The sequence below is a fragment of the Schistocerca americana genome, chromosome 3 (assembly GCF_021461395.2).
Source record: "Schistocerca americana isolate TAMUIC-IGC-003095 chromosome 3, iqSchAmer2.1, whole genome shotgun sequence".
Lineage (NCBI taxonomy): Eukaryota > Metazoa > Arthropoda > Insecta > Orthoptera > Acrididae > Schistocerca > Schistocerca americana.
The window spans coordinates 317,688,924-317,714,018 of NC_060121.1; the positions used below are offsets into that span (position 1 = coordinate 317,688,924).

General features: G+C 42.7%; 1 protein-coding gene across 1 annotated transcript in view; it reads left to right on the forward strand.

The window, feature by feature from the left end:
- LOC124605485 (probable cytochrome P450 6a14) overlaps positions 1–20,448 on the forward strand; it is a 109,650-nt gene extending 89,202 nt beyond the window's left edge. Inside the window, exons 5-6 of the mRNA XM_047137209.1 lie at positions 7,370–7,618; positions 18,918–20,448. Coding sequence (XP_046993165.1) covers positions 7,370–7,618; positions 18,918–19,102 — 434 coding nt within the window. The 3' untranslated portion in view covers positions 19,103–20,448. The remainder of the gene's footprint in view (positions 1–7,369; positions 7,619–18,917) is intronic.
- The last annotated feature ends 4,647 nt before the right edge of the window (positions 20,449–25,095 follow it).

A 25,095-nucleotide genomic window follows, 5' to 3' on the forward strand; every position in this document is an offset into this window, starting at 1 on the left:
GACATGCCTTATTTGTTCCAATCATCCGGCGATATATTTCTGTCTTCCATTTCTTCCTGCGTGTATTTTCCGTATCTTAGCGTTCGCTTTTCACCCATTCTCCTTCTGGCTGGCTCCCAGTTTAGAATCTTCCTTGGCGACCTAGTTAATTAGCTAGTTACGTGTTCCATAGATCATTTGAATGATTCTTTTATCGAAATGACGTGGAATGAGTCAGTTTACAAGATGTTTGTACATGATTAATGTTAATATATATGAACACACTATTATTTTTAGACCTACTCATGCAGCTACATCTGAAATTTTTTCCTGGCTACCAGTTTGTAAATAAAAATTCAACAATGGAACAGAATGAGTTATCCAGGAGAAAAGATTTTAAATTAGATTTAAAACTGACTTCGCTACCTCTCAGCTTTTACGTTAATGGGCCAATGATCAAATATTTTTATTGAACTCCTATCTTAGCCACTGACAGCTTTAACAGTTGGGCTTTAACCGTAGGTAATATAGGTCATTTTCCCCCTAGTGTGGTAGGTATGTACAGAGTTGTTCTTCTCAACTTATCGATGGATTATTTACGAAGAATGTCGTTAGCTAATATACGAGTATGTAGTGTGACGACGCAATAAAATGCCTATGTATCTACATGAAATTCGTGGGTGAACACCGCATATTATTGTTACTACTCGCTTTTGTACAATCAATACTTTCTTTCTAAGTGACGAGTTATCGCCGAAAATTATTCCGCGTGACATTATTGAATGGAAATTGCAGAATATGTCAGGAAGTTGATTCGTTTGTTTCCAAGATTAGCAATTACGTGAAGAGCAAAAGTAGCTGAAACAAATTACTTGAGAATCTCATCATATGCTTCATCCAGTTCATGTTTTCATCAGTACGAAAAAAGATATAATTTGAGCATTCTGCCCGATTTTCTGACTCCTGATCATGTGATGATCAATTGTTGATATGACTCTATTTGTTGTATGGAACTGAATGTAATGCGTCTTTTTTTAAAAAAATTAGGGAGAGTCCATTTTTAGAGAATCTTTGTAAAATATTACCAACTCTTCTGTTGCTTCCTCTTTAAAGCGATCTATTGTAACACTTGTATCGTCTGCAAGAAGTACTAATTTTGCTTGTTGAATGTTAAGTGGAAGGTCATTCACATATACAAGGAATAGGAGTGGATCCAAAATTAAACCCCGTGGGACGCCCTTTGCGATTTTTTTTTTAGTCTCAGTCAGAAATATTTACTAGCTTCCCGACATTGTCTAAATTATTCAGCACAAACTTTGCATTCTGTTTTTCTTTTTTTTTTAAGTGTGATTCAAACCAGCTGTGAGTAAAGTCATCAGTTCCATAAGACTTGAGTTTCACTAAGAGAGTCTATTATTTAAGGCTTGTACTATTTGACCATACCACTGAATCACTCTATTCTCCAAGTGTTTGCTATGGAACACGTTGTCTCCTTTCGTCTTCGTGCCTGCTCATTTCGTATCCTATCTTGCCTTGTCAACTGCAGACAGTCCAGTTCCGCTGTTGTAATTTTCTCCCTAACTTCCCTTGTTTGAGACCTCATCTCAGATTCATATAGAATTATGTTCTCTATCACACTATGAAATATTTCTTAGTGTCCTCCTGAATACTGTATGTTCTTTGTTCTTCCTCTGTATCAGTTTCTACCAAATCCTGTCGATATTTATTACCAAACACCATTTGCTATACTACTCTTTAAGCTTTCCAGATTGTATTCAATATCCCCTTCAATTTGAGAGAATATTACCTGGCCGTTCGCAAATGAAAGAGAGTGAAGAGTATCATCACCAGTCATTATTTCCATGCCTGAGCATTTCCTACTCCAAGCATTCAGTGCCTGTTCCAAATAAATATCAAGCAAAATAGGTGATATTCCACAACCTTGTTTTAGACCTTTGTCAACGACAATAATTCGGCTAAATTTGTTTCCCCTTTTTAATCACACCTTTTGTGTTCCTGTATACCTTTTTAACCAGGTTAATCCATTTTTCTCTCACGTTAATACGTCTCACTGTTTCCCGTAATTTTACCCTAGGGTCACAGTCGTACGCTTTTATTTTTATTTCTGTGTTTTTCCAATAACTGTCTGACACAGTGAATGTCATCAAGACACGATCGTCCTTTCGTTAAAGCATTTTGCTGTTCACTTAAAGCCGACGCAGCCTTTTCTATTTCCTTACTCAAAATACTGGAGAAAAGCCTAGCTGCTGCTGGGTCACCTATTCCTCTATAATTTTTACGTACCCTCTTGCCACCTTTTTTATATATCCAGGAGATATATGATGAATTCCACTCCCTAAGTGCATCTGCTCCCACCTCAATTTTCCCAAAAAGTTTCTGCAGATGTCTTATTTTTACATTTCCTCCATACTTTAGAAATTCCATTCGTATATTTCCTGGTCCTGGGCCTTTATTTACTTTTGTTTTAGACAATGCTGCTTTCACATCCTACCCCTCTATTTCTATATTATTTTCTTCTAAGACCTTCACTTCTTCTCTCTTGTAGTCCAAACTATTTTCCTGCAATGACGTTGAATGATGTTCTATCTATTCTTGAGCAGGAAATTTTATATAATGTTCTAACACTCCTTGTCATGCTTCCATGCTTCAGTAGACTTGTTATATAGTTTACTGTTATTCCCGCACATGCTGTTCCGATGTTCATCCCTCTAAATCCTGATCCTCATTTTAACCTGTTATCTGCTCTTGACATATAAGTCTCTTGATTCTGACGTCTTCTCACTTAACCGCTTAACACATGCTTTTTTTCTGTTCTTCATTCATGTCTTCTACGTCATTGGCAAACTATTTTACATATTTCTTCTTCCATCCTCTCCGAGGTCGTATCTTGCTGCTTCCAGAATACTTTCTTCCAGTAGTCAGTACACAGTTGCCAGATCTTATACATTTCAATGTTACATTTACTGTGGAGCCTAGCTTAGTATAGCATTTTGATGATATATTGCCTAAGAAGGTCTATCTTAAACATCCCTTTTTATATTCTGTAAGTTCATCCTTCAGTTTCGTGATAGTTGGTCTTACATTTCTGTGGCATATTTTGTCCGCTACCGTATGACGATTACTGGCGCTCTCTGGCTGTCTATATACTCTTACGTCTGCCAGTACTGTCATCCTTTTTTCCCCCACTAACATAAAGTCTGTAATCGATTTGCGATCCTCGCAGGTTCTTCCCATGTGCATTTATGTATATCTTTACGCTGGAAAATGTGTTTGCTACAATACAAACCTATTCCTTACATAGATTGATTTACATCCTTCCGTTATGTTGTGCTTTCTCCAAAAGGACCAACAATTTCTTCTTAAATCGTTCCTCCCCTACTGTTTAAGTCACTTTATCGTTTTTGTTCATATTTCTGAAACTTGAAAAACCCAATTCGCATATAAAATAGCCTTTAAACTCTTGAGAAAACTGGAATAGAGAAGTGCCTTCGTTCAGCATACAGTAATGCTACCTATGACGTAATGCCAGTTCCATGTACTCTTTGCTTCTGCGCGGTCTAGGCCGCCTTGCCACGGCTCGCCCGTGGCTGCCCCCGTCGGAGGTTCGAGTCCTCCCTCGGGCATGGGTGTTTGTGTTGTCGTGAGCACAAGCTAGTTTAAGTTAGATTAAGTAGTGTGTAAGCCTAAGGACCGATGAACTCAGCATTTTGGTCCCATAGGAACTTACCACCACCACCACCACAAATTCTTACAACTTCCGAAATATTCACTTACAATTTGCGGTACTACCGCATGATGCTGTTTATTAAACATTCGAAACTGCTACCGGCATCACGCTACTACTAATCTGAACGGCTCATTACAATAATACACCAGTTTCATTATTATGACCACCTCTGAAAAGCTAGAATAACCACCTTTCGCAGTGTGGGTCGCTGCAAGAAGTGCAGGAAGAGAGTCATTGAGATTCTGGAAGATACTGACAAGAATGTGGAGCCATGCCGACTCCAGTCCCAAGGCCCGCTGCGATACGTTTCCCGGTTGAGGATCCATCGCACGAAAAGCCCGATAGAGGTAGTCCCACAAATTCTCGACTGGATTCCAATCCGGGGAGTCCGATGGCCAGTCGGATACGATAGACCCATCCTGGTGCTTTTCGAACAACACAAGTAAACTGCGAGCTGTGTGACACAGTGCACTGTTCCTTTGCTAGATGCTATCGTGCCGAGGAAAAACAAAATGCATGTAGGGGTAGACATGGTCCCCAAGGAGAGATGCGTACTTGTGTTGATCCGTTGTGCCCTCCAGAATGACGAGATCACCCAAGAAATGTCACGAAAACAATCCTCAGGCCACAACGCTCTTCCTCTGAACTGGATCCTTCTGACGGTCGTTGCAGGGCAGCACACGCTGCCGTCTGGCCAAAGGAGCACAAAACGTGATTCACCTAAAAAGGCCACCCGTCAACACTCAGTGGACCTCCAGTTTTGGTATTGGTGTGCAAATTCCAGCCTTCGTCGCCGATGAGTAGGAGTCGACACTTGTGAATGCAGGCATCTGCTGCGGAGGCCATATGCAGCAACGTCACTCAGCTACCGTTGAGAAGACATTGTTGGTAGCCCATTGGCTCACCCGAGAGGTCAGTTGCTCAACAGTTGCACATCTCCGCGGCCGTCGTTCACCCCTTTCACCTACGGCCCGTTGCGCACCGCAGTTACCTCGGTACAAATCTTGAATCCGGCAAGGTGGTGCTGTGGTTAGCGCACTAAACTCGGATTAGGGAGGACGACTGTTCAGTCCTGTGTCCGGCCATTGTAATGTCTCTTGCAGCGGTCTCTCCACGATATTTTCAGAAATTTTAGAAATTATATAACTCACTACATATCTCGAAATATCTCTTCTTATCTTACCGATTATCAATGCAAAGTAGTTTCAAGCCCAATTATTCCTTGGAGTGTCCATTTACTCCATGGAATAGCTTCTCTGCTATCTACGTTTTCTCTTATGAAAAGAATAGGAACTTCTTGCCGATTAGTCGTAAAAGAAGGATCTATATGTACGTATTGTTGAGCGAGTCGCCATCTTGATGAGATTCTGTATGAGAAGGAATTTAATACATGAACTAAACTAAAGTAAGTGTGTTCGCGTATTATTTAACGGATTATTATTATTGACAGTGTCTGCTTACTACGTTATGTTGCACGGGATCAGTGGGGAACGTCTGATTTACACTGGACGAACCTGCCGTTTTGAATGCTCAAGATATCCAGTTACTTCTAATAAATAGGCTAACACGGTCTTACCAGCAGATCTCCGGTCTTCTCCATGTGATCACCGAAAGATAATAATTATTACAAATGTTTCCAGGAGATCGACTGACAATTTTCGTCGCACCGAGACTTCGAAATTGCTTCACTGCCTTATGGAATTTAAGTTAAGCTTAATTTAATCAGGACAGAACAGTATTGAACTGTGTGAATGTGATAAGCCTGCTTTGTCAATGAAAATTCCCTTAATATACGCATGTTTTTACTATCCTGATCAGTGAAGCTAAATTAGGCCGTAATTTTCCTAAATCTCTTCAGGCAAATGCCGGGATTGTTCCTTTGAAAAGGGCACGGACGACTTCCCTCCCTAATCCGATGAGACTGATGACCTCGCTGTATGGTCTCCTGCCCCAAAACAACCCAAATTTGTTGTTAATAATCCAACCCATTTCAAAAGTAATAGCAGTGTGCATAGCTATAACACCAGGAGAAAGGATGATCTTCACTATGCAGGGTTAAATCTGACTTTGGCACAGAAAGGGGTAAATTATGCTGCCACAAAAGTCTTTGGTCACCTACCAAACAGCATCAAAAGCCGGACAGATAGCCAACTAACATTTAAAAATAAATTAAAAGTATTTCTAGAGGACAACTCCTCCTACTCATTGGCTGAATTTTTAGATATAAATTAAGGAAAAAAAGCAACTTAAACATTAGTGTCATGCAATATTTTGTGTAGTGTAATATCTTGTACAGACATCTTTTATTAACCTGACACGTTCCACATCACTACGAAGTGTCGTATTCATGATCTATGGAACAAGTATTCATCTAATCTAATCTAATCTAAACCCAACAAATTTTGGAGAGCCCCATTTTGCCGCACAGTATACTATAACATGGCCGACACGCAAACATTTTACAGAAGGCACCTTTTCGGAAATGCTTCCACCCGTGGACCGATACCCAATGATCGTGCCATTTTTGAACGTTAGATAAATCGCTCCGCTACCGTGTAACGACAACGACTGCAGTTTCCTGCCTCCCCCCAACGCGCTTCCATATGATCTCCACGGCCAGTGCTGCCACCTGCTGTCTGTGAATGGATGTTGCGCGATGATGTTGATCATAGGCGGTGGTCACATTAACCCTTTAGATCTGAACTTCTTTTGGGTGAAAGAAAATTTTTAGTTGATTTTTTTGATCGTTTTAGATGCAAAATTTGTACACAAATATGTACCCGTTTTCAGAATATAGTTTCTACACTTGGCTTCTCCTTATGGACTAAAATAACTAATTTTCAAATATTCGCTGTTGTAATAAACGAACTGGTCATTCACTAATTACCATGCAAAATAACAATATTCAGTTATTCAGCGGAATATAATTAAGCAACCACTTCCGTTTTTCCTGGAGGTCACAAGCTCTACTACATTGACATTTGGTATTTATATAGTGATGCTCAACAGTTGGCAACACTTGTGCATGATGAAAAAATTGAACATTCACAAATATATAAATCAGTTTTCCATTGGAGGAAAATTATTCCTGTCGCAGCTAAGACACAGTAAAATTTAATGTACATAATTGTATCCATTGGGTCTGAAAGCGTTAAAGTGACTGGACAGTCCATTTGCCAGACTACACATAATAGCAGCAGCAGCTCAGAATATTAGTATGTGCTATTCAGTCTTACTCGCGAGGGAGAATGAATATTACTAACAAGATTTATTACGCAGTCTAGCTAGTGGTGCCAGCGCGAGAAAGTTACATACCCAACCGACAATTTCTCTTTTCCAGTTGAAAGCGTCCCATTTTTACGCAATTCTCGTTTGTTACCGAGTTTGAGCGAAAGTTACGGACTCTTTACCCTGCCGAATTCAGGCCACTATCAAGACATCGCGGTATCACGCAGTGATGGTGTGATGTTTTCTGAGGGAAACTGTTTTCTTGTATCCTTATGAAATAAAGGCAAAGAAACTACTGATGGTGTCACAGATCTGTGGAAACATGTTTTGCTGAGAAAGTCAAGAAGAAATTATGTATGTTGATGGCGCCGACAGCGTCAATTTCTTGCCGGTGAGATTGCGAAATGTTTCCAGAGACGCTGCGGCTGTACCCGATGCAGATGTACATGATGCGGCAGTGTACCAAGACGTACCAGGTGCCGGGAAGCGACCTGGTGCTGCAGAAGGGCACCATGGTGTACCTGCCAGTGCTGTCTCTCCAGAGGGACCCCCGCTTCTACCCGGACCCGCTGCGCTTCGACCCGCAGCGCTTCGCCAACTGCAAGGGCGACAACGTCGACGTCCCCTACTGGCCGTTTGGTGAGGGGCCGCGGGCCTGTCTGGGTGAGTGTATATAGATGATGATAATAATAATAATAATACTAATAATAATAATAAATATGGCTTTTGGAGCACCAAATGTAAGAAAAATAGCATAGTCAAGGGAAAACACACTAAACAAGAAGATTACATATTGGATAACCACAGCGACTGCATAGAAGCGATGGAAAAAACAGATGCCTGTAAATATCCAGGATACAGACAAAAAATAGGAATAGATAATACAAATATTAAAGAAGAACTAAAAGAAAAATATAGACAAAGACTAACAAAAATACTGAAAACAGAATTGACAGCAAGAAACAAGACAAAAGCTATAAATACTTACGCTATACCATTATTGACCTACTCATTTGGAGTAGTGAAATGGAGTAACACAGACCTAGAAGCACTCAATACACTTACACGATCACAATGCCACAAATATAGAATACATGACATACATTTAGCAACAGAAAGATTCACATTAAGCAGAAAGGAAGGAGGAAGGGGATTTATCGATATAAAAAACCTACATTACGGACAGGTAGAAAATTTAAGAAAATTATTTATAGATCGTGCAGAAACTAGCAAAATACACAAAGCAATCACTCATATAAATGCATCGGCTACACCACTGCAATTTCATAACCACTTCTACAACCCTCTAGATCACATAACATCAACAGATACGAAGAAAGTAAAAAAAAAATGGCTCTGAGCACTATGGGACTCAACTGCTGAGGTCATTAGTCCCCTAGAACTTAGAACTAGTTAAACCTAACTCACCTAAGGACATCACAAACATCCATGCCCGAGGCAGGATTCGAACCTGCGACCGTAGCGGTCTTCCGGTTCCAGACTGCAGCGCCTTTAACCGCACGGCCACTTCGGCCGGCAAGAAAGTAAATTGGAAAAAGAAAACACTACATGGCAAGCACCCGTATCACCTAACACAGCCACACATCGATCAAGACGCATCCAAAACATGGCTAAGGAAAGGCAATATATACAGTGAGATGGAAGGATTCATGATTACAATACAGGATCAAACAATAAACACCAGATATTACAGTAAGCATATTATTAAAGATCCCAATACCACAACAGATAAATGCAGACTTTGCAAACACCAAATAGAAACAGTAGATCACATCACAAGCGGATGTACAATACTAGCAAATACAGAATACACCAGAAGACATGACAACGTAGCAAAACCAATACATCAACAACTTGCCATACAACACAAACTAATAAAACAACACGTTCCCACATACAGGTATGCACCACAAAATGTACTGGAGAATGATGAATACAAATTATTCTGGAGCAGAATCATTATAACAGATAAAACAACACCACATAACAAACCTGGCATCATACTCACCAATAAAAAGAAGAAATTAACACAACTAATCGAAATATCCATACCCAATACAACAAATATACAGAAGATAACAGCAGAAAAAATTGAAAAATACATCCAACTGGCTGAGGAAGTCAAGGACATGTGGCATCAGGATATCGTTGACATTATACCAATTGTACTATCAACTACAGGAGTCGTACCACACAATATCCACCAGCACATCAACACAATACAGCTACATCCAAACGTATATATACAACTACAGAAATCTGTGATTATTGATACGTGTTCAATTACCCGAAAGTTCCTAAATGCAATGTAACATATACCGTACAGTTAAACGGAGGTAATGCTTGATCAAGGTCCGCGTCACTTTCCATTTTTAACCAGACATAACGTCTGAGAAAGGAAAGAAATAATAATAATATTTCGTGTGGTTCAATGGCCTGATGCATGTCTTTCTGCTGGGCGACACTTCAGCGACTTTCGTGTCTCTAACCTATACCAGTTATCCAATCGGCGAAAGAGGACCTATAGTTTGAAGTGGAATCTGAACCACGTATTTTTTCTGGCGACTCCTCACATTGTTGAGAAGTAGAGGCTAAGTTAAACCGAAGGCTGAAAAATCCGCGGCCCGTGATTCGACTCTCCGACGTTCGGTTACAAAGCACGCCCTTTACCGCTAGACCACCAGTTCAGATCATCTACAGGTTTTGATGAGTGACTCTGTAAGTAATTTTGATACATATATATTTCGTGACATTTCTTTTGGTTGAATTGACATAGAAACTTAAATTATTTACATCGCCAAGGAACTACAGACCTTAGTAATTGACTTAAATTTCATACCTCTACCCGTTCCTGAGGAAAAGTGGTCTTTAAGGCTCTTTTGATAGCATTGACTCACAAGCTTAAATTTTCTACACCTCCAAGGGACTGTAGACCTCAGTACGTGACATAAATCTCGGCTTGGTACCTATAGAGAGAGGGGTTTTAACATACAGACAAGAAATGAAAAAAAAGAGAAACGTGTTTGATATAAACCCTAGCGAAAAAAAGAGGTGGCGCCACAAAGGAATTATCTGAATGGGACGGAAATTGGTAGATGTGATGTATATGTCCAGTCAAAGAAGTAATTCCAATTTCAGAAACACTGGATAATTTCCAGAATGAGATTTTCACTCTGCAGCGGAGTGTGCGCTGATATGAAACTTCCTGGCAGATTAAAACTGTGTCGAGTTCTAGTCTCGGCCCGGCACACAGTTTTAATCTGCCAGGAAGTTTCACTGGATAATTTGTTCAAGAGAAAGAGCTTCACAAGCCATCCGCCTCTGGCCGATTGCAAGTAGTTATTCGGCTTGGCACTGACTGATGTAGTTGTTTGATGTCCTCCTGAGGGATATCGTGGCAGATCTGTCCGGTTGGCACATTACATCTTCAAAATCCCGAGCTGTTTGGAGGGCCCTGCCCATAATGCACAAGCGTTCGTATTTGGGGGACATCCGGAAACCTAGCTCGCCGAGGCAGGGTTTTACAAGCACAAATACCGACAGTAGAAACTCTCGCGTGTGGGGGCTGGGGGCATTATCTTCCCCAAAACTAAACCCAAGACGGCTTCCATGAAGGGCAAAAAAACAGAGCGTAGAATATCGTCGACGTACCGCTGTGCTGCAAGGATTCCTCGGATGACAACCAAAGGTGTCCTGCTACGAAGTGAAATGCTATTCCAGACCATCACTTCTGGTTGTCGCGCCATGTGGGGCTTGACAGTCAGGTTGGTACGCCATCACTGTCCAGGTTGTATCCAGACCCGGCTTCGCTGGTCATCGAGGCTAAATTCGAAGGAGGACTCATCACTGAAGACGATTCTACTCTAGTCAATGAGTATTGAGGTCGAAGACGTGCATGGAACACCCCAGATAGCAGTGGGATACCAACCTGACAGTCGGCCGCCATGCGGCCCGAGAACCAGGAGTAATGGTCTGGGATGCCACTTCATTTCATAGCTGCAGACTTTCGTTGCATTCGCGGCACGCTTACTGCACAGCGGTACTTCGACGATATTCTACGCTCCGTTTTTTGCCCTTCATGGTAGCCATCTTGGGTTTACCTTTGGGCAAGATAATGCCCCCAACCCCCACACGCGAGGGTTTCTACTGTTTGTCTTCGTGCTTGGCAAACCCTACCTTGTCCACCAAGGTTGCCAGTTGTTTTCCAAATTGAGAAAGATGGAGCATTATAGGTAGGGCCTTCAAGCAACTTTGGATTTTGACGATCTAACGAGCCAGTTGAACAGACTTTGGTAGGATATCCCTCAGGAGGACATCCAACAAGCCGAAGAGGGCGTAAGGACCAGAGGTCGACCAACGCGATACTGACTTTCTCAATCTGTGAAACTCTTTCTCTTCAATAAATCATCCAAATTTTTTGTAATTGTAGTCATTTGTTATTTTGTTTGGCTGTTCGTGTGCCTTTTTTGTCTTTGAATGTAATTACAAAGTAACAAATTTCGGAAGTTTTCCTTTACTTATACTGTGAAACCTTACTTCTCTTCAAATTCCATGATTCTGTGTCAAAGGTAAGTACCTCGCAGATTTTGAAGGGGGAGTTGCCGAGTGCCGAAATATGTGCCAAGCTTTCTACAAGGCGATCTTTTGATTGTGTTGACTTAGGATCTTAATTTTTTGATACTGCCAAGGGGCCTTAGACCTCAGCACCTGACAAAAATTTCAACTTGATATCAACATCCATTCTTGAGAAAAAAGAGATCTTAACTGAAGGGCCGGCCGCGGTGGCCTAGCGGTTCTAGGCGCTTCAGTCCGGAACCGCGTTGCTGCTACGGTCGCAGGTTCGAATCCGTCCTCGGGCATGGATGTGTTTGATGTCCTTAGGTTAGTTAGGTTTAAGTAGTACTAAGTTCTAGGGGACTGATGACCTCAGATGTTAAGTCCCATAGTGCTCAGAGCCATTTGAACCATTTAACTGAAGGATACAAAACAAATAGCAAATTTTTATGTGATATAATTACAAATTAATAATTTTCGTTTTTTTTCTTTGTTTGTACTGTGAAAACTTGCTTCTTGTTGAATTTCGTGATTCTTGATCAACGGGAGTTAGTAAGTTTGCGAGTATCGAAATATGTGACATAAATAGCCATTTCTTTTTATTGCTATGACTTAGAAACTTAAATTTTTCACAACATCAACGAACCGGAGACCTTAGTATGTGAAATAAATCTCAGCTTGGTATCTCTACCTGTTCCTAAGAAAAAGGTGCCTTAACTAACGGACAAACAGGCAGACAGATAGACGTCAGGTTGATCTTATAAGGGTTCTGTTTATACCGACTGAGGTGCGAAACCCTAAAAGTAACCTTATGGTAAAATAAAAACAAAACAATAACGATAATGAAGACTGCTCTTTTGAAACTGCACAACTTTTTCGTTTGTGAGATCGAAGTCTAACTAGCTGGATAACATTCATATCGCGTTGCCCCATCGCGTGAATTATAAGAGGCTCTGATTCTCACTGGCATACTGAATACAAGGCGACCGAGAAATTGCTGCCAAGTCTACCCCAGTTTTCCACAGCGGCTCTCCTGAGGCCATCCATTGTGCGAGCAGGGTTCTTTCGAAGACTCAACTTGTCCGAAGCATACTCAATCTGGTTCACGTTAGCAGATACACAGTAGGCCATTCACTCGGTTCATTCTTGCCTCCTGGAAGAAAGTGTTCACATGGTGGGTACGGTGTGTTCGAACATTATCGTCTTTGAATATGACATCATCGCCGAAGTGCTCATTGTAGTAGGGCTGGACAACAGCGTAGAAGCTCCTGCCCCTGTTGTAATCGGGTGACTGTATGCATGAGGCGAGTATAGGTCCTTAATGACTCCGTACTATTGTACAACGATGATCAAATGTCAGAAAACCCTGCACTCATCGGCCAGCACAACTTTACATCGTGATTGAGTTTCAATTCCAGGTGTCCTCTTGTTCACCTTTTTCTCGCACCAGGGCACTTGGAGTTTGTGCTGCATATACGTAACGGACGCGTAGAGGTCAAGTTGGGCATGTGGCGACCGTTGCGTACTATCTGGATCGTCACAGCCCTCTTAATTACCTTCAAAAATGGTTGGAATGGCTCTGAGCACTATGGGACGTAACATCTGAGGTCATCAGTTCCCTAGACTTAGAACTACTTAAACCTAACGAACCTAAGGACATCACAACACCCATGCCCGAAGCAGGATTCGAACCTGCGACCGCAGAAGCAGCGCGGTTCAAGACTGAAGCGCCTAGAACCGCTTGGACACACCGGCCGGCTTCTTAATTAGCTCCAAAGAGAGGGAACGCAGTTCTTTTGCATTGTGCTTCGGGTACCTAAGATACGTAATTTGTAAGGACTGGTCATCCGTTGCTGGTAGAACCGTGGGCGACCATTGCAAGGCAGGTCTTCACTAATTTGTCTCCCGTAATAGAGATTCAGTATCCGAATGATGTCGCTGTGATGTACGCCAGTTTGGTGGACCATTTTCCACGCTGAGATGCATTCTCGGTGTAAAGTTACTTCGCGCGCATGACCTAAGCCTGAAATGACCATTCGAGGCATGTAGGCGGGGTGAACAGCCCACACAAGCCATGTCGGATTGGAGGCACAGCACGCTTTGCTCAAAAACACTGAGAACACAGGTTTACTTTTACATTCATTAAGAAGGTTCACGGCAATTTCCTATGAAAAAAAAAAATGGTTCAAATGGCTCTGAGCACTATGGGACAACATCTGAGGTCATCAGTCCCCTAGAACTTAGAACTACTTAAACCTAACTAACCTAAGGACATCACACACATCCATGCCCCAGGTAGGATTCGAACCTACGACCGTGGCAGTCGCGCGGTTCCACACTGTAGCGCCTAGAACCGCTCGGCCACACCGGCCAGCATTTCCTATGATCTAAATAATAAGCAGAGAGAGGCTTTTGATGAAGAAACACCAATTATGCAAGGCATAAGCGTAGTGCAAAAAGTTGTTTTGAGCAACTCACATAAGTTATGTAAATACCACTAAATGAGTTTAGGTTTGTTTCCATGAGGAACTGCGTGCTCCACGACCGTATTAGTGAGATCCAAGATTGGGGGAAGGGCAGCGTGTTTAATGCAGATCGACTTCAGATACTCTGTAACTGTCTTCAGCGCAGTTACATCCAAGTCGTGATGACTCATCGTAAATAAAATCACACATGGGACCGCGTTTTCGTTACAGAAAACAGAGAATTCCCCTTGCTCCTACATTGGATCTCACTAAATAAGTTGCATGGAGGCTACTAGTAGACAAATGCAAATGTTAACGTCGCTTCCTAAACCAGTAAAGTTATCTATATTGGAACTTATTAGTCACGTTTCCTTTCCAAATGTTGTAAGAGAATAATGTGTCCAGAAATTTTGACCATAATATATTCTTTGGAATTATGAAGATGTGAGCGATGAAATACGGATAACAAGAGCTTATTTGTAACTTGTACAGAAAACAGTCTGAAGTTATAAGAGACGAAGGACATGAAGAGGAAGCAGTCTCCAGTTACGTGTAATATATCGTCTTTTGCGATTGTAACAAATGTCTTCTTTGGAGCACACGCGTTTCAATTTATTTCAAAGTATCCTCTGTGGTATGTCAACAATGTAGCTTTCCTTACAAATCTGCTTACTAAGAACGTAAACAGTTATCATGTTTTAAATTACTACTATTAAACACTATTAAATCATTATTATTATTAGTCACGATTTTTTCCTTCATATTTCATTCTTGATGCTCTTCTACACACAAGTGTTCGATTTTAGTACCCTGAACTTCACAAAAAATTAATAAATTCTGGCTTTTCGTGTTGTGTGGATCTACACTCCTGGAAATTGAAATAAGAACACCGTGAATTCATTGTCCCAGGAAGGGGAAACTTTATTGACACATTCCTGGGGTCAGATACATCACATGATCACACTGACAGAACCACAGGCACATAGACACAGGCAACAGAGCATGCACAATGTCGGCACTAGTACAGTGTATATCCACCTTTCGCAGCAATGCAGGCTGCTATTCTCCCATGGAGACGATCGTAGAGATGCTGGATGTAGTCCTGTGGAACGGCTTGCCATGCCATTTCCACCTGGCGCCTCAGTTGGACCAGCGTTCGTGCTGGACGTGCAGACCGCGTGAGACGACGCTTCATCCAGTCCCAAACATGCTCAATGGGGGACAGATCCGGAGATCTTGCTGGCCAGGGTAGTTGACTTACACCTTCTAGAGCACGTTGGGTGGCACGGGATACATGCGGACGTGCATTGTCCTGTTGGAATAGCAAGTTCCCTTGCCGGCCTAGGAATGGTAGAACGATGGGTTCGATGACGGTTTGGATGTACCGTGCACTATTCAGTGTCCCCTCGACGATCACCAGTGGTGTACGGCCAGTGTAGGAGATCGCTCCCCACACCATGATGCCGGGTGTTGGCCCTGTGTGCCTCGGTCGTATGCAGTCCTCATTGTGGCGCTCACCTGCACGGCGCCAAACACGCATACGACCATCATTGGCACCAAGGCAGAAGCGACTCTCATCGCTGAAGACGACACGTCTCCATTCGTCCCTCCATTCACGCCTGTCGCGACACCACTGGAGGCGGGCTGCACGATGTTGGGGCGTGAGCGGAAGACGGCCCAACGGTGTGCGGGACCGTAGCCCAGCTTCATGGAGACGGTTGCGAATGGTCCTCGCCGATACCCCAGGAGCAACAGTGTCCCTAATTTGCTGGGAAGTGGCGGTGCGGTCCCCTACGGCACTGTGTAGGATCCTACGGTCTTGGCGTGCATCCGTGCGTCGCTGCGGTCCGGTCCCAGGTCGACGGGCACGTGCACCTTCCGCCGACCACTGGCGACAACATCGATGTACTGTGGAGACCTCACGCCCCACGTGTTGAGCAATTCGGCGGTACGTCCACCCGGCCTCCCGCATGCCCACTATACGCCCTCGCTCAAAGTCCGTCAACTGCACATACGGTTCACGTCCACGCTGTCGCGGCATGCTACCAGTGTTAAAGACTGCGATGGAGCTCCGTATGCCACGGCAAACTGGCTGACACTGACGGCGGCGGTGCACAAATGCTGCGCAGCTAGCGCCATTCGACGGCCAACACCGCGGTTCCTGGTGTGTCCGCTGTGCCGTGCGTGTGATCATTGCTTGTCCAGCCCTCTCGCAGTGTCCGGAGCAAGTATGGTGGGTCTGACACACCGGTGTCAATGTGTTCTTTTTTCCATTTCCAGGAGTGTATTTTAGCGTCAAATACTTTGTTTTGAGGTTGCAGAGCGCGATCGTCCTTTGGACTGGTTTTGTGGTCGTGGAAGCGTCTGTTATTGCTCTGTGTGTGAATACTGTATGTTATTTGACTGGTGTGTGTGTGTGTGTGTGTGTGCGAGTGTGTGTGTGTGCGCGCGCGCATGCACGTGAATTTAGGTATTACTTTTTTTTTTGTAAGGGCTAGGGGGCGAGGTGATAAGTCATAAATCATGTGAGTGAGAGGATTTTTTGGGTGAAACCGGTGGAGGGGACTGTATGTGGTGTGTGTAAAAGGGGAGATGATCTTCCTAACTTCTGTCTAAAAGTTATTAAACTCGTAAATCTTCTTCACTATGGTACTGTGGTGGGTGATGGTGAGTGGAGACTTTGCCTAGTTTATGCAATACTGCATTTGTAGTAACCAGAGGGATTGTTATTTACATACTGTATGTTTTATTGGTTTAAATAACGTTTGTTTGCAAAAGTTTGTTTGGTCATATGCTTCTCTTTCGTGAGTGCCTTTTGAATTTCGGCGTTTTCTTGTAGTGTTAGAATATTTTTTCTTTTACCATTACTGATCCGATTATTTTCATGTCTGTTTCTATCGTGGCAAAGTGGTGGTTTTTTGTCTACGATTTTCTGCAAATATTGAATGGCTGGTGCCATACACACACACATGCTTTTTATACCTTATTTCTAATTTCTGTTGGTACGTACTAAGTATAGAACATCACAGCTGTTACAATTGAGTTGATAAATGCCAGATCTTTGATGTACGTTAGTGTCTTCCTCCTTCTTTAAACATTACTGTATTGAGTTATTACTTTGATGAGCTAAATTTAGTCTTCGATTGTTAAGGATGTTACGAATTCTTTGTCAGTTCGTTTCCATACGTAAATGTGTACCAACTTGTCTGTTGAATTTTAATGTTGTGTCCTTGTTGTGTAGCGTAGTGTGGTTGGTACCAAAAACTTCATCACATTAAAAATGCGTATTACACTCATGCTCATAAGTTAAGGATAACTGCAGAATGTGGTGCCACACAACGTGGCACTACACAAACCTGCGCCAATAGCATAGGCACAAAGGGAACACACACGACACAGATCTGTAAGTCCACGGTATTGGTGATAAGTTGGGAAAACCGTCCAGAAACACATGTGCTACAAAACCCCACTGTTCCCTGCGCGTGTATCCCGTCATCAATATGGGATATGATCACCATGCACACGTACACAGGCCGCACAACGGGTTGGCATACTCTGGATCAGATGGTCGAGCAGCTGCTGGGGTATAGTCTCCCATTCTTGCACCATTCTTGCGTCATCCAGCAGGAGGAAGGTGGGACGCACTGCATGCCTGTAAAGGCGGACATACAGGTGCAAAATGACGTCCCGATACACCTGACCTGTTACAGTTCCTCTGTCAAAGACATGCAGGGGTGTATGTGCACCAATCGTAATCCCACCCCACACCATCAAACCACGACCTCCATACAGACCGTTTTCAAGGAAATTAAGGGGTTGGTATCTCGTTCCTGGTTCACGCCAGATGAAAACCCGGCGATAAGGTCCCGAGAAAGGCTACTTGCAGAACTCCGTGGCTGTCTGCTGGCACTGATGGTGAGATATCGATCTTTTTGTGGTGTTGTACACTGTGGACGTCCCGTACTGTAGCGCCTGGACACGTTTCCTGTCTGCTGGTATCGTTGCCATAATCCTGAGATCACACTTTGTGGCACACGGAGGGCCCGTGCTACGACCTGCTGTGTTTGACCAGCCTCCTGTCGCCTTAGTATTTTACCCCTCATAACTTCATCAATATGTGTTCTTTGAGCCATTTTCAGCACACAGTCACCACCATCACGTCTGAAAACGTCTGCACACTTGCTCCCTGCACCGTACTCTGACATGCACCAACACACCTCTGCGTATGTGGACCGCTGCCAGCGCCACCGTGTGACGACCGCAGGTCAAATGCACCGCATGGTCATACCCCGAGATGATTTAAACCCACAAACCGCCCACCAGAGCGTTGTTTCACCATGTATTAGCATTAACCTTAATTTATGACCGTTAGTGTAGATATTAATATATGTTTTCCTGTTTCACGAAAGTCTTTTTCGTACTAGTGGCAGCATGTTGACTGTATCCTCTTTATTTCTGCCTCCAGACAGTAAAACTTCTCTATTAGTTTTAATGTCTTATTTCCCAGTCTAATTCCTTGAGTTTTACCTGGCTAAATCCCATTGCATTGCTTTATTGTTGTTTTATTTTTGTTTGTGCTCATCTGACAAACGTATTTCAAGACAGTGTCAGTTCCGTTCGGTTGATCTGCCGAGTCAGTTGCGCCGTTGGCAAACCTAAAAATTTCAGTTATTCTCCACTCTGAACTTTTTCTAGAATTTCTCCTTCGTTCCCCCCTCACTGGTTGCACGGTGTACAGACTGAATAACATGAAGGATAGGCTGAAACCCAGTCTTATTCCCAATTAATGCTTCGATTTCATGTCCTTTGACGTTTAGAACAGTAGTACTCTTACTTCTCACTGGTTTTGCATTTTTTTCCGATTGCAGGTTTCTGATTTTTAGGGAATGCTATAATCATGGGCGTACTCCGTGTGTTCGCAGGGCAAAAGTTCGCACTGATGGTTGTGAAAGCAGGGCTGGTGGCGCTGCTGTCTCGCTTCGAGTTCCGGCCGTGCCTCCGGTCTTCTGGGAGGCCAGCTGACTTCGAGCCTCACAGTCTCCTGGCGAGACCCGCAGGGGGACTGTGGGTCCGCGTCAGCCTCCGACCGTGGCTTCCTCTCCAGTGAAGGCGGAACATGACCCAGAGCGTTACAGGGGGCTTCGAACCTCTCTTGCGGAGCCACGAGTTACGACAGCGGTGCAATAAGAACCCGTGTTAGGAACACAGACACCATTTTTTCTAAGAATGTCTTTGAGCTTAGCTCCTGTTACAAATGTATACGTTTCCCAAGGTCTCACCTATTTAGAACTCGTGTGAAGAAATCCCCCTGAGTCGTTTTTTGATGTATGAGGACAAGACAAAATCGCCGGGATCCAAGTCGTGAGAATTCGTGGAGGAGGCGCAGGGAAGAGGGTTGAAGGACGCAGTCGACGGGGCACAGTTGGCAATTCGTGACGCAACTCTTTTACATGAATGTGTTGGCGCTTTGTCGTGGCGATACAGCACTTTCTTCATCACCAAACAAGGCCACATATCCTTCAATATAGAACTGCTCGAATTTCTCACTGTAGTATTTTATAGTGATCATTTTTTCCCTTTTCGAATAAACATGTGAGCATGACGCCCTTCGTATCCCCAAAAAAATCGTCTGTCACTTTTTCGACCGACTGGGCCTTCTTCTCTTTCTTCGGAACATATTGATCGGAAGCAACGCATTGTTTTGATGGTTGTTATATTTACGAGGTATAATGATAAATCCTAGCCTCATAGAGACGGCGACAGCTCGACGCAAAAACTGCTCGAAACACAGCTTCGAAACTGAAAGCGGCAGCCGTTTGTTGTCCACCGTCAGCAGTCGCGCGGTACCGATCGCCAGCTTGTCACGCGACATTGCCATTCCCTTCGATTCACCTATGGCCACTGCTACCGTAAACATCATCCATTTTCGCTTTAATCTCGCACGTCTTTTGCCATGCAAAAATTAAAAGCTGAGGATTAAACGATATTACAATTGTTCCATCTTGGTGGGAACCACGTAGCGCAACGTGTGCCAAATCCGTACTATCCCATGAATCAATGTAATTTGCTTTACCACCATATAACAGATGGCGGTACACGATCTTAAAACACGGGTACTTGTAGAACCGCTCTCATAGGCCCACGGTACGTTGCATGGTATATTAGCTACTGCTAAAGAAACTTGAGAAGCAGAAAAATAAACAGATTTTGTGATGACAGAACCATACACGATTAAGATGTTCTAAATTTACATTTCTATAGTCAGCCGAAGTAGACGGTAAGCAGACAGCACAAAATACAGCAGATAAAAGTTCCACGCTAACACTCATTCACTTCCAGGAAAAATGTACAAATTACTATATACCAAACATGTTATGAAATCGAACTTTGAGATTTCTTTACTTGTCTGTTGTCTTTTAAAATAAAAAAGCAAAGAAACATTTGCTTAGCTTGACAAACATCCATTGTTCCAAATAAATAGCTGATTATTATCTCCTAACTATGTATCTAAGATAATCGGTCTAGTTATTTCAACTACAGTATTACAAGCAAGGTATTTTGCAGCTGCGAAGAACGACGATTATGATACAATAAATGGCAATGTTGTGGCTGACAGCAAGTTACGAGTGCTTTTAACAGCCACTTTCTCACGGTAGCAGAAAAAACATAATTAACTGGTTGAGTTGAAGAAGCAAGAGAGTATTTGAAAAATATCATTCACAACACATTAAGCAACGAGAAGTAGCAGCAGCATTCCTCACTGAAATTACTAGAATCATAAAAGTTCTAAAACACAAGGGTTATATGGTATTCATAGAATTTCAAAAAGAATTACTAGTTGTTTCAACTGAATAAGTAATGTTCCAAGTGACGTATGCAGTGCATCACAGGAACAGGAACGTTCGTTCACACAGCTTAAAAATTTCTTGGTTCAACCTCCTTATAAGAAATGTGACAACAAATACTAAAATAGTTATTCCAGTTTTCTAACTTACAGCAAGTGAAAGAAAGAGGTATCATAAATGCCGTCGCTGAAAATTCCCTTCCTTCATACCTCCTCTGTGTTACCACTTATGACGTGTCACTAGTCTCCATTGTACTAAGACTGCAGTACACACGACGTGTCTAGTTGCTGCCACTGACCTGAATGGAATGCATAAGTTCTGAATAATGTTCACCAATCTGCAGTCTTCTATAGTAGCTGTCCCATGCGCATAAAATAGCGCGTAGGTCCTGAATCCGTTATCTTGAAGCTGTAATAAACTGTTAGCGACGAACTAGCATTCTTTAAATAATTAAATTTTGAATTGCTTTGCTTCAACGGGATGCCACTCGCTTTTTATTAGCAGAATACGAGAAACTGCTCAATGAAAGTACAATTTATGAATCACAAATAATTTCCATTCTTCACACTTTCACAGAGCATAAACAAAATAACGACCTGCATGTTTACGTAATTACTATCAAACTAGTTCTTAATTAAATGTTCGAAAACCAGAGATTGGTAAATAAGTTCTTAACCGATACCGATTGCAAAATGGTTCAAATGGCTCTGAGCACTATGCGACTTAAGTTCTGAGGTCATCAGTCGCCTAGAACTTAGAACTAATTAAACCTAACTAACCTAAGGACACCACACACATCCATGCCCGAGGCAGGATTCGAACCTGCGACCGTAGCGGTCGCTCGGTTCCAGACTGTAGCGCCTAGAACCGCACGGCCACTCCGGCCGGCCAAACCACTTCGCCGGCCATCTTTTTTTTATCTCATTTTGCTCTATATTGGTCGATGAATTTGTTCGTGGAGGACGTCCGATGACAGCTGTTCAGGTTATTTGTCGATCCGTTCACTCGGTTTTTGATTACAGAGGGTAGCTAACCCTCTGACCGAGCACGCCGAGCTACCGTGCCGGTGCCATCCAAGTTAGGCGCGACCCGAAGGTCTCCGAAGGTCCCGAGTTCGAGTCTCGATCCGGCACACAGTTTTAATCTGCCAGGGAAGTTTCATCTCCGAAGAACTTCGTTTACCTTTTCGTTCAGCAATTGTTTATTATTCTGCTGGTAATTAACTCTTTTGAAGTAATGGAATAATAGCCTGCTGTTGAGAGATGCTGCTATATGAAATGCAAGTAAATTCACTGTTTAGTTTTTCTAATATTAATAACGGAAGTTTATTATTTTGGTGTGCCACTTACGAACTCAGCAGCCAATCACGGACAAGAAGCACAATTTAGGAGGCCTTCTCCCGATACACGTACCGAATAAACTATCAGTCACCGGTACCTCACACCACATTACGTCATCTTCCCACTGCTGCCATCTCAACTGCTCTGAGAAGAGGTTCTTCTAGCTGAATATGATGGCTTTAAAGCCAGCAATATCACAAACTGACGGCTTTCTCTAAGAAATTCGGAAAAGCAGTGTTATAAAATGCAGTCCCATATTTAATAAGGAGCAATTTACTTTGAACGTCACAGCTTGGACATCACAAGGGTTGCTCGAATGTGAACGCTATTTATATATCCACTCACCAACTATTGTAAGCCCTGAATACCGAAATATCGCCAGCTGGTAGTTTTTGTGATCTTTACACGGATTTTGATTTGTAGATCGTATTACTCTCTAAGCAAAAATGTATGTTTCTTTGGAACTGATGGCTTCACAAACGGTTTGAAAAAGCGTCCTTAACAAACATAATGCAAAGAGTTGTGCTGAATAATTCACACAATGTGATTAGGGAGAAATCACGAAGGGAACCCCACAGGGTTCAGTTTTGGAACCATTCCTATTTTTCTTATTTGTGAGTAACCTTAAACTTAACATTCTTCAAGTAGAAATGCTACTTCTTGCAGATGATACTAGTATTATAATATGTTCCAGTAGAGAGAAAGCAAGAGAAGAAGTGTTATTAAGTGGTTCCCTGAAAACAGGCTATCCATAAATTTGAGGAAATACGCTATATTCCGTTCTGTACAACAAATAGTCTCATGAACAATTGTTGCAGGACATGAGTAGGAGTCCGCAAACAGAGTAGAATTTTCCAAATTGTCGGGTAGACATAGTGATGGAAACTTGAACTAGAAGGAGCATGTTGCTGAGCTGCTCAATCTATAAGTTCATCTACTTTTGATTTTAGTATAATTGTTAGTCTTGGAAAGAAACGAATCAGTCGCACATTTCCGCTCGGTAATGTCTTATGGAATATTGGTGCAGCTCATTACTTAGAAAGAAAGTATTACGTAAACGAAAGCGAGAAGTAAGAATAATATATGTTGTTCACCTGCTGGCACCTTGTAGAAATCTCTTCTAGGAGATATACAGGGTGTTACAAAAAGGTACGGCCAAACTTTCAGGAAACATTCCTCACACACAAATAAAGAAAAGATGTTATGTGGACATGTGTCCGGAAACGCTTAATTTCCATGTTAGAGCTCATTTTAGTTTCGCCAGTATGTACTGTACTTTCTCGATTCACCGCCAGTTGGCCAATTGAAGGAAGGTAATGTTGACTTCGGTGCTTGTGTTGTCATGCGACTCAATGCTCTACAGTACTAGCATCAAACACATCAGTACGTAGCATCAATAGGTTAGTGTTCACGTGGTTTTGCAGTCAGTGCAATGTTTACAAATGCGGAGTTGGCAGATGCCCATTTGATGTATGGATTAGCACGGGGGAATAACCGTGGCGCGGTACGTTTGTATCGAGACAAATTTCCAGAACGAAGGTGTCCCGACAGGAAGACGTTCGAAGCAATTGATCGGCGTCTTAGGGAGCACGGAACATTCCAGCCTATGACTCGCGACTGGGGAAGACCTAGAACGACGAGGACACCTGCAATGGACGAGGCAATTCTTCGTGCAGTTGACGATAACCCTAATGTCAGCGTCAGAGAAGTTGCAGCTGTACAAGGTAACGTTGACCACGTCACTGTATGGAGAGTGCTACGGGAGAACCAGTTGTTTCCGTACCATGTATAGCGTGTGCAGGCACTATCAGCAGCTGATTGGCCTCCACAGGTACACTTCTGCGAATGGTTCATCCAACAATGTGTCAATCCTCATTTCAGTGCAAATGTTCTCTTTACGGATGAAGCTTCATTCCAACGTGATCAAATTGTAAATTCTCACAATCAACATGTGTGGGCTGACGAGAATCCGTACGCAATTGTGCAATCACGTCGTCAACACAGATTTTCTGTGAACGTTTGGGCAGGCATTGTTGGTGATGTCTTGACTGGGCCCCATGTTCTTCCAACTACGCTCAATGGAGCACGTTATCATAATTTCATACGGGATGCTCTACCTGTGCTGCTAGAACATGTGCCTTTACAAGTACGACACAACATGTGGTTCATGCACGATGGAGCTCCTGCACATTTCAGTCGAAGTGTTCGTACGCTTCTCAACAACAGATTCGGTGGCCGATGGATTGGTAGAGGCGGACCAATTCCATGGCCTCCACGCTCTCCTGACCTCAACTCTCTTGACTTTCATTTATGGGGGCATTTGAAAGCTCTTGTCTACGCAACCCCGGTACCAAATGTAGAGACTCTTCGTGCTGGTATTGTGGACGGCTGTGATACAATACGCCATTCTCCAGGGCTGCATCAGCGCATCAGGGATTCCATGCGACGGAGGGTGGATGCATGTATCCTCGCTAACGGAGGACATTTTGAACATTACCTGTAACAAAGTGTTTGAAGTCATGCTGGTACGTTCTGTTGCTGTGTGTTTCCATTCCATGATTAATGTGATTTGAAGAGAAGTAATAAAATGAGCTGTAACATGGAAAGTAATCGTTTCCGGACACATGTCCACATAACATATTTTCTTTCTTTGTGTGTGAGGAATGTTTCCTGAAAGTTTGGCCGTACCTTTTTGTAACACCCTGTATATTTTAACTCCTGATGAAATTGAGCATAAACAATCCATCACAATTTGACAACAATAGTTATGTTCATACCTACAACATTAGAAGAAAAATTAGCTTTATTGCACAAAATTCTGTCAGTGGCTCAGGAAAGAGTTCAAATTTTTTTTAATAAGTTGCCCAATAACATGAAGCGGCTATTAGGTAGCAAAGCACGTTTTACACCTAACC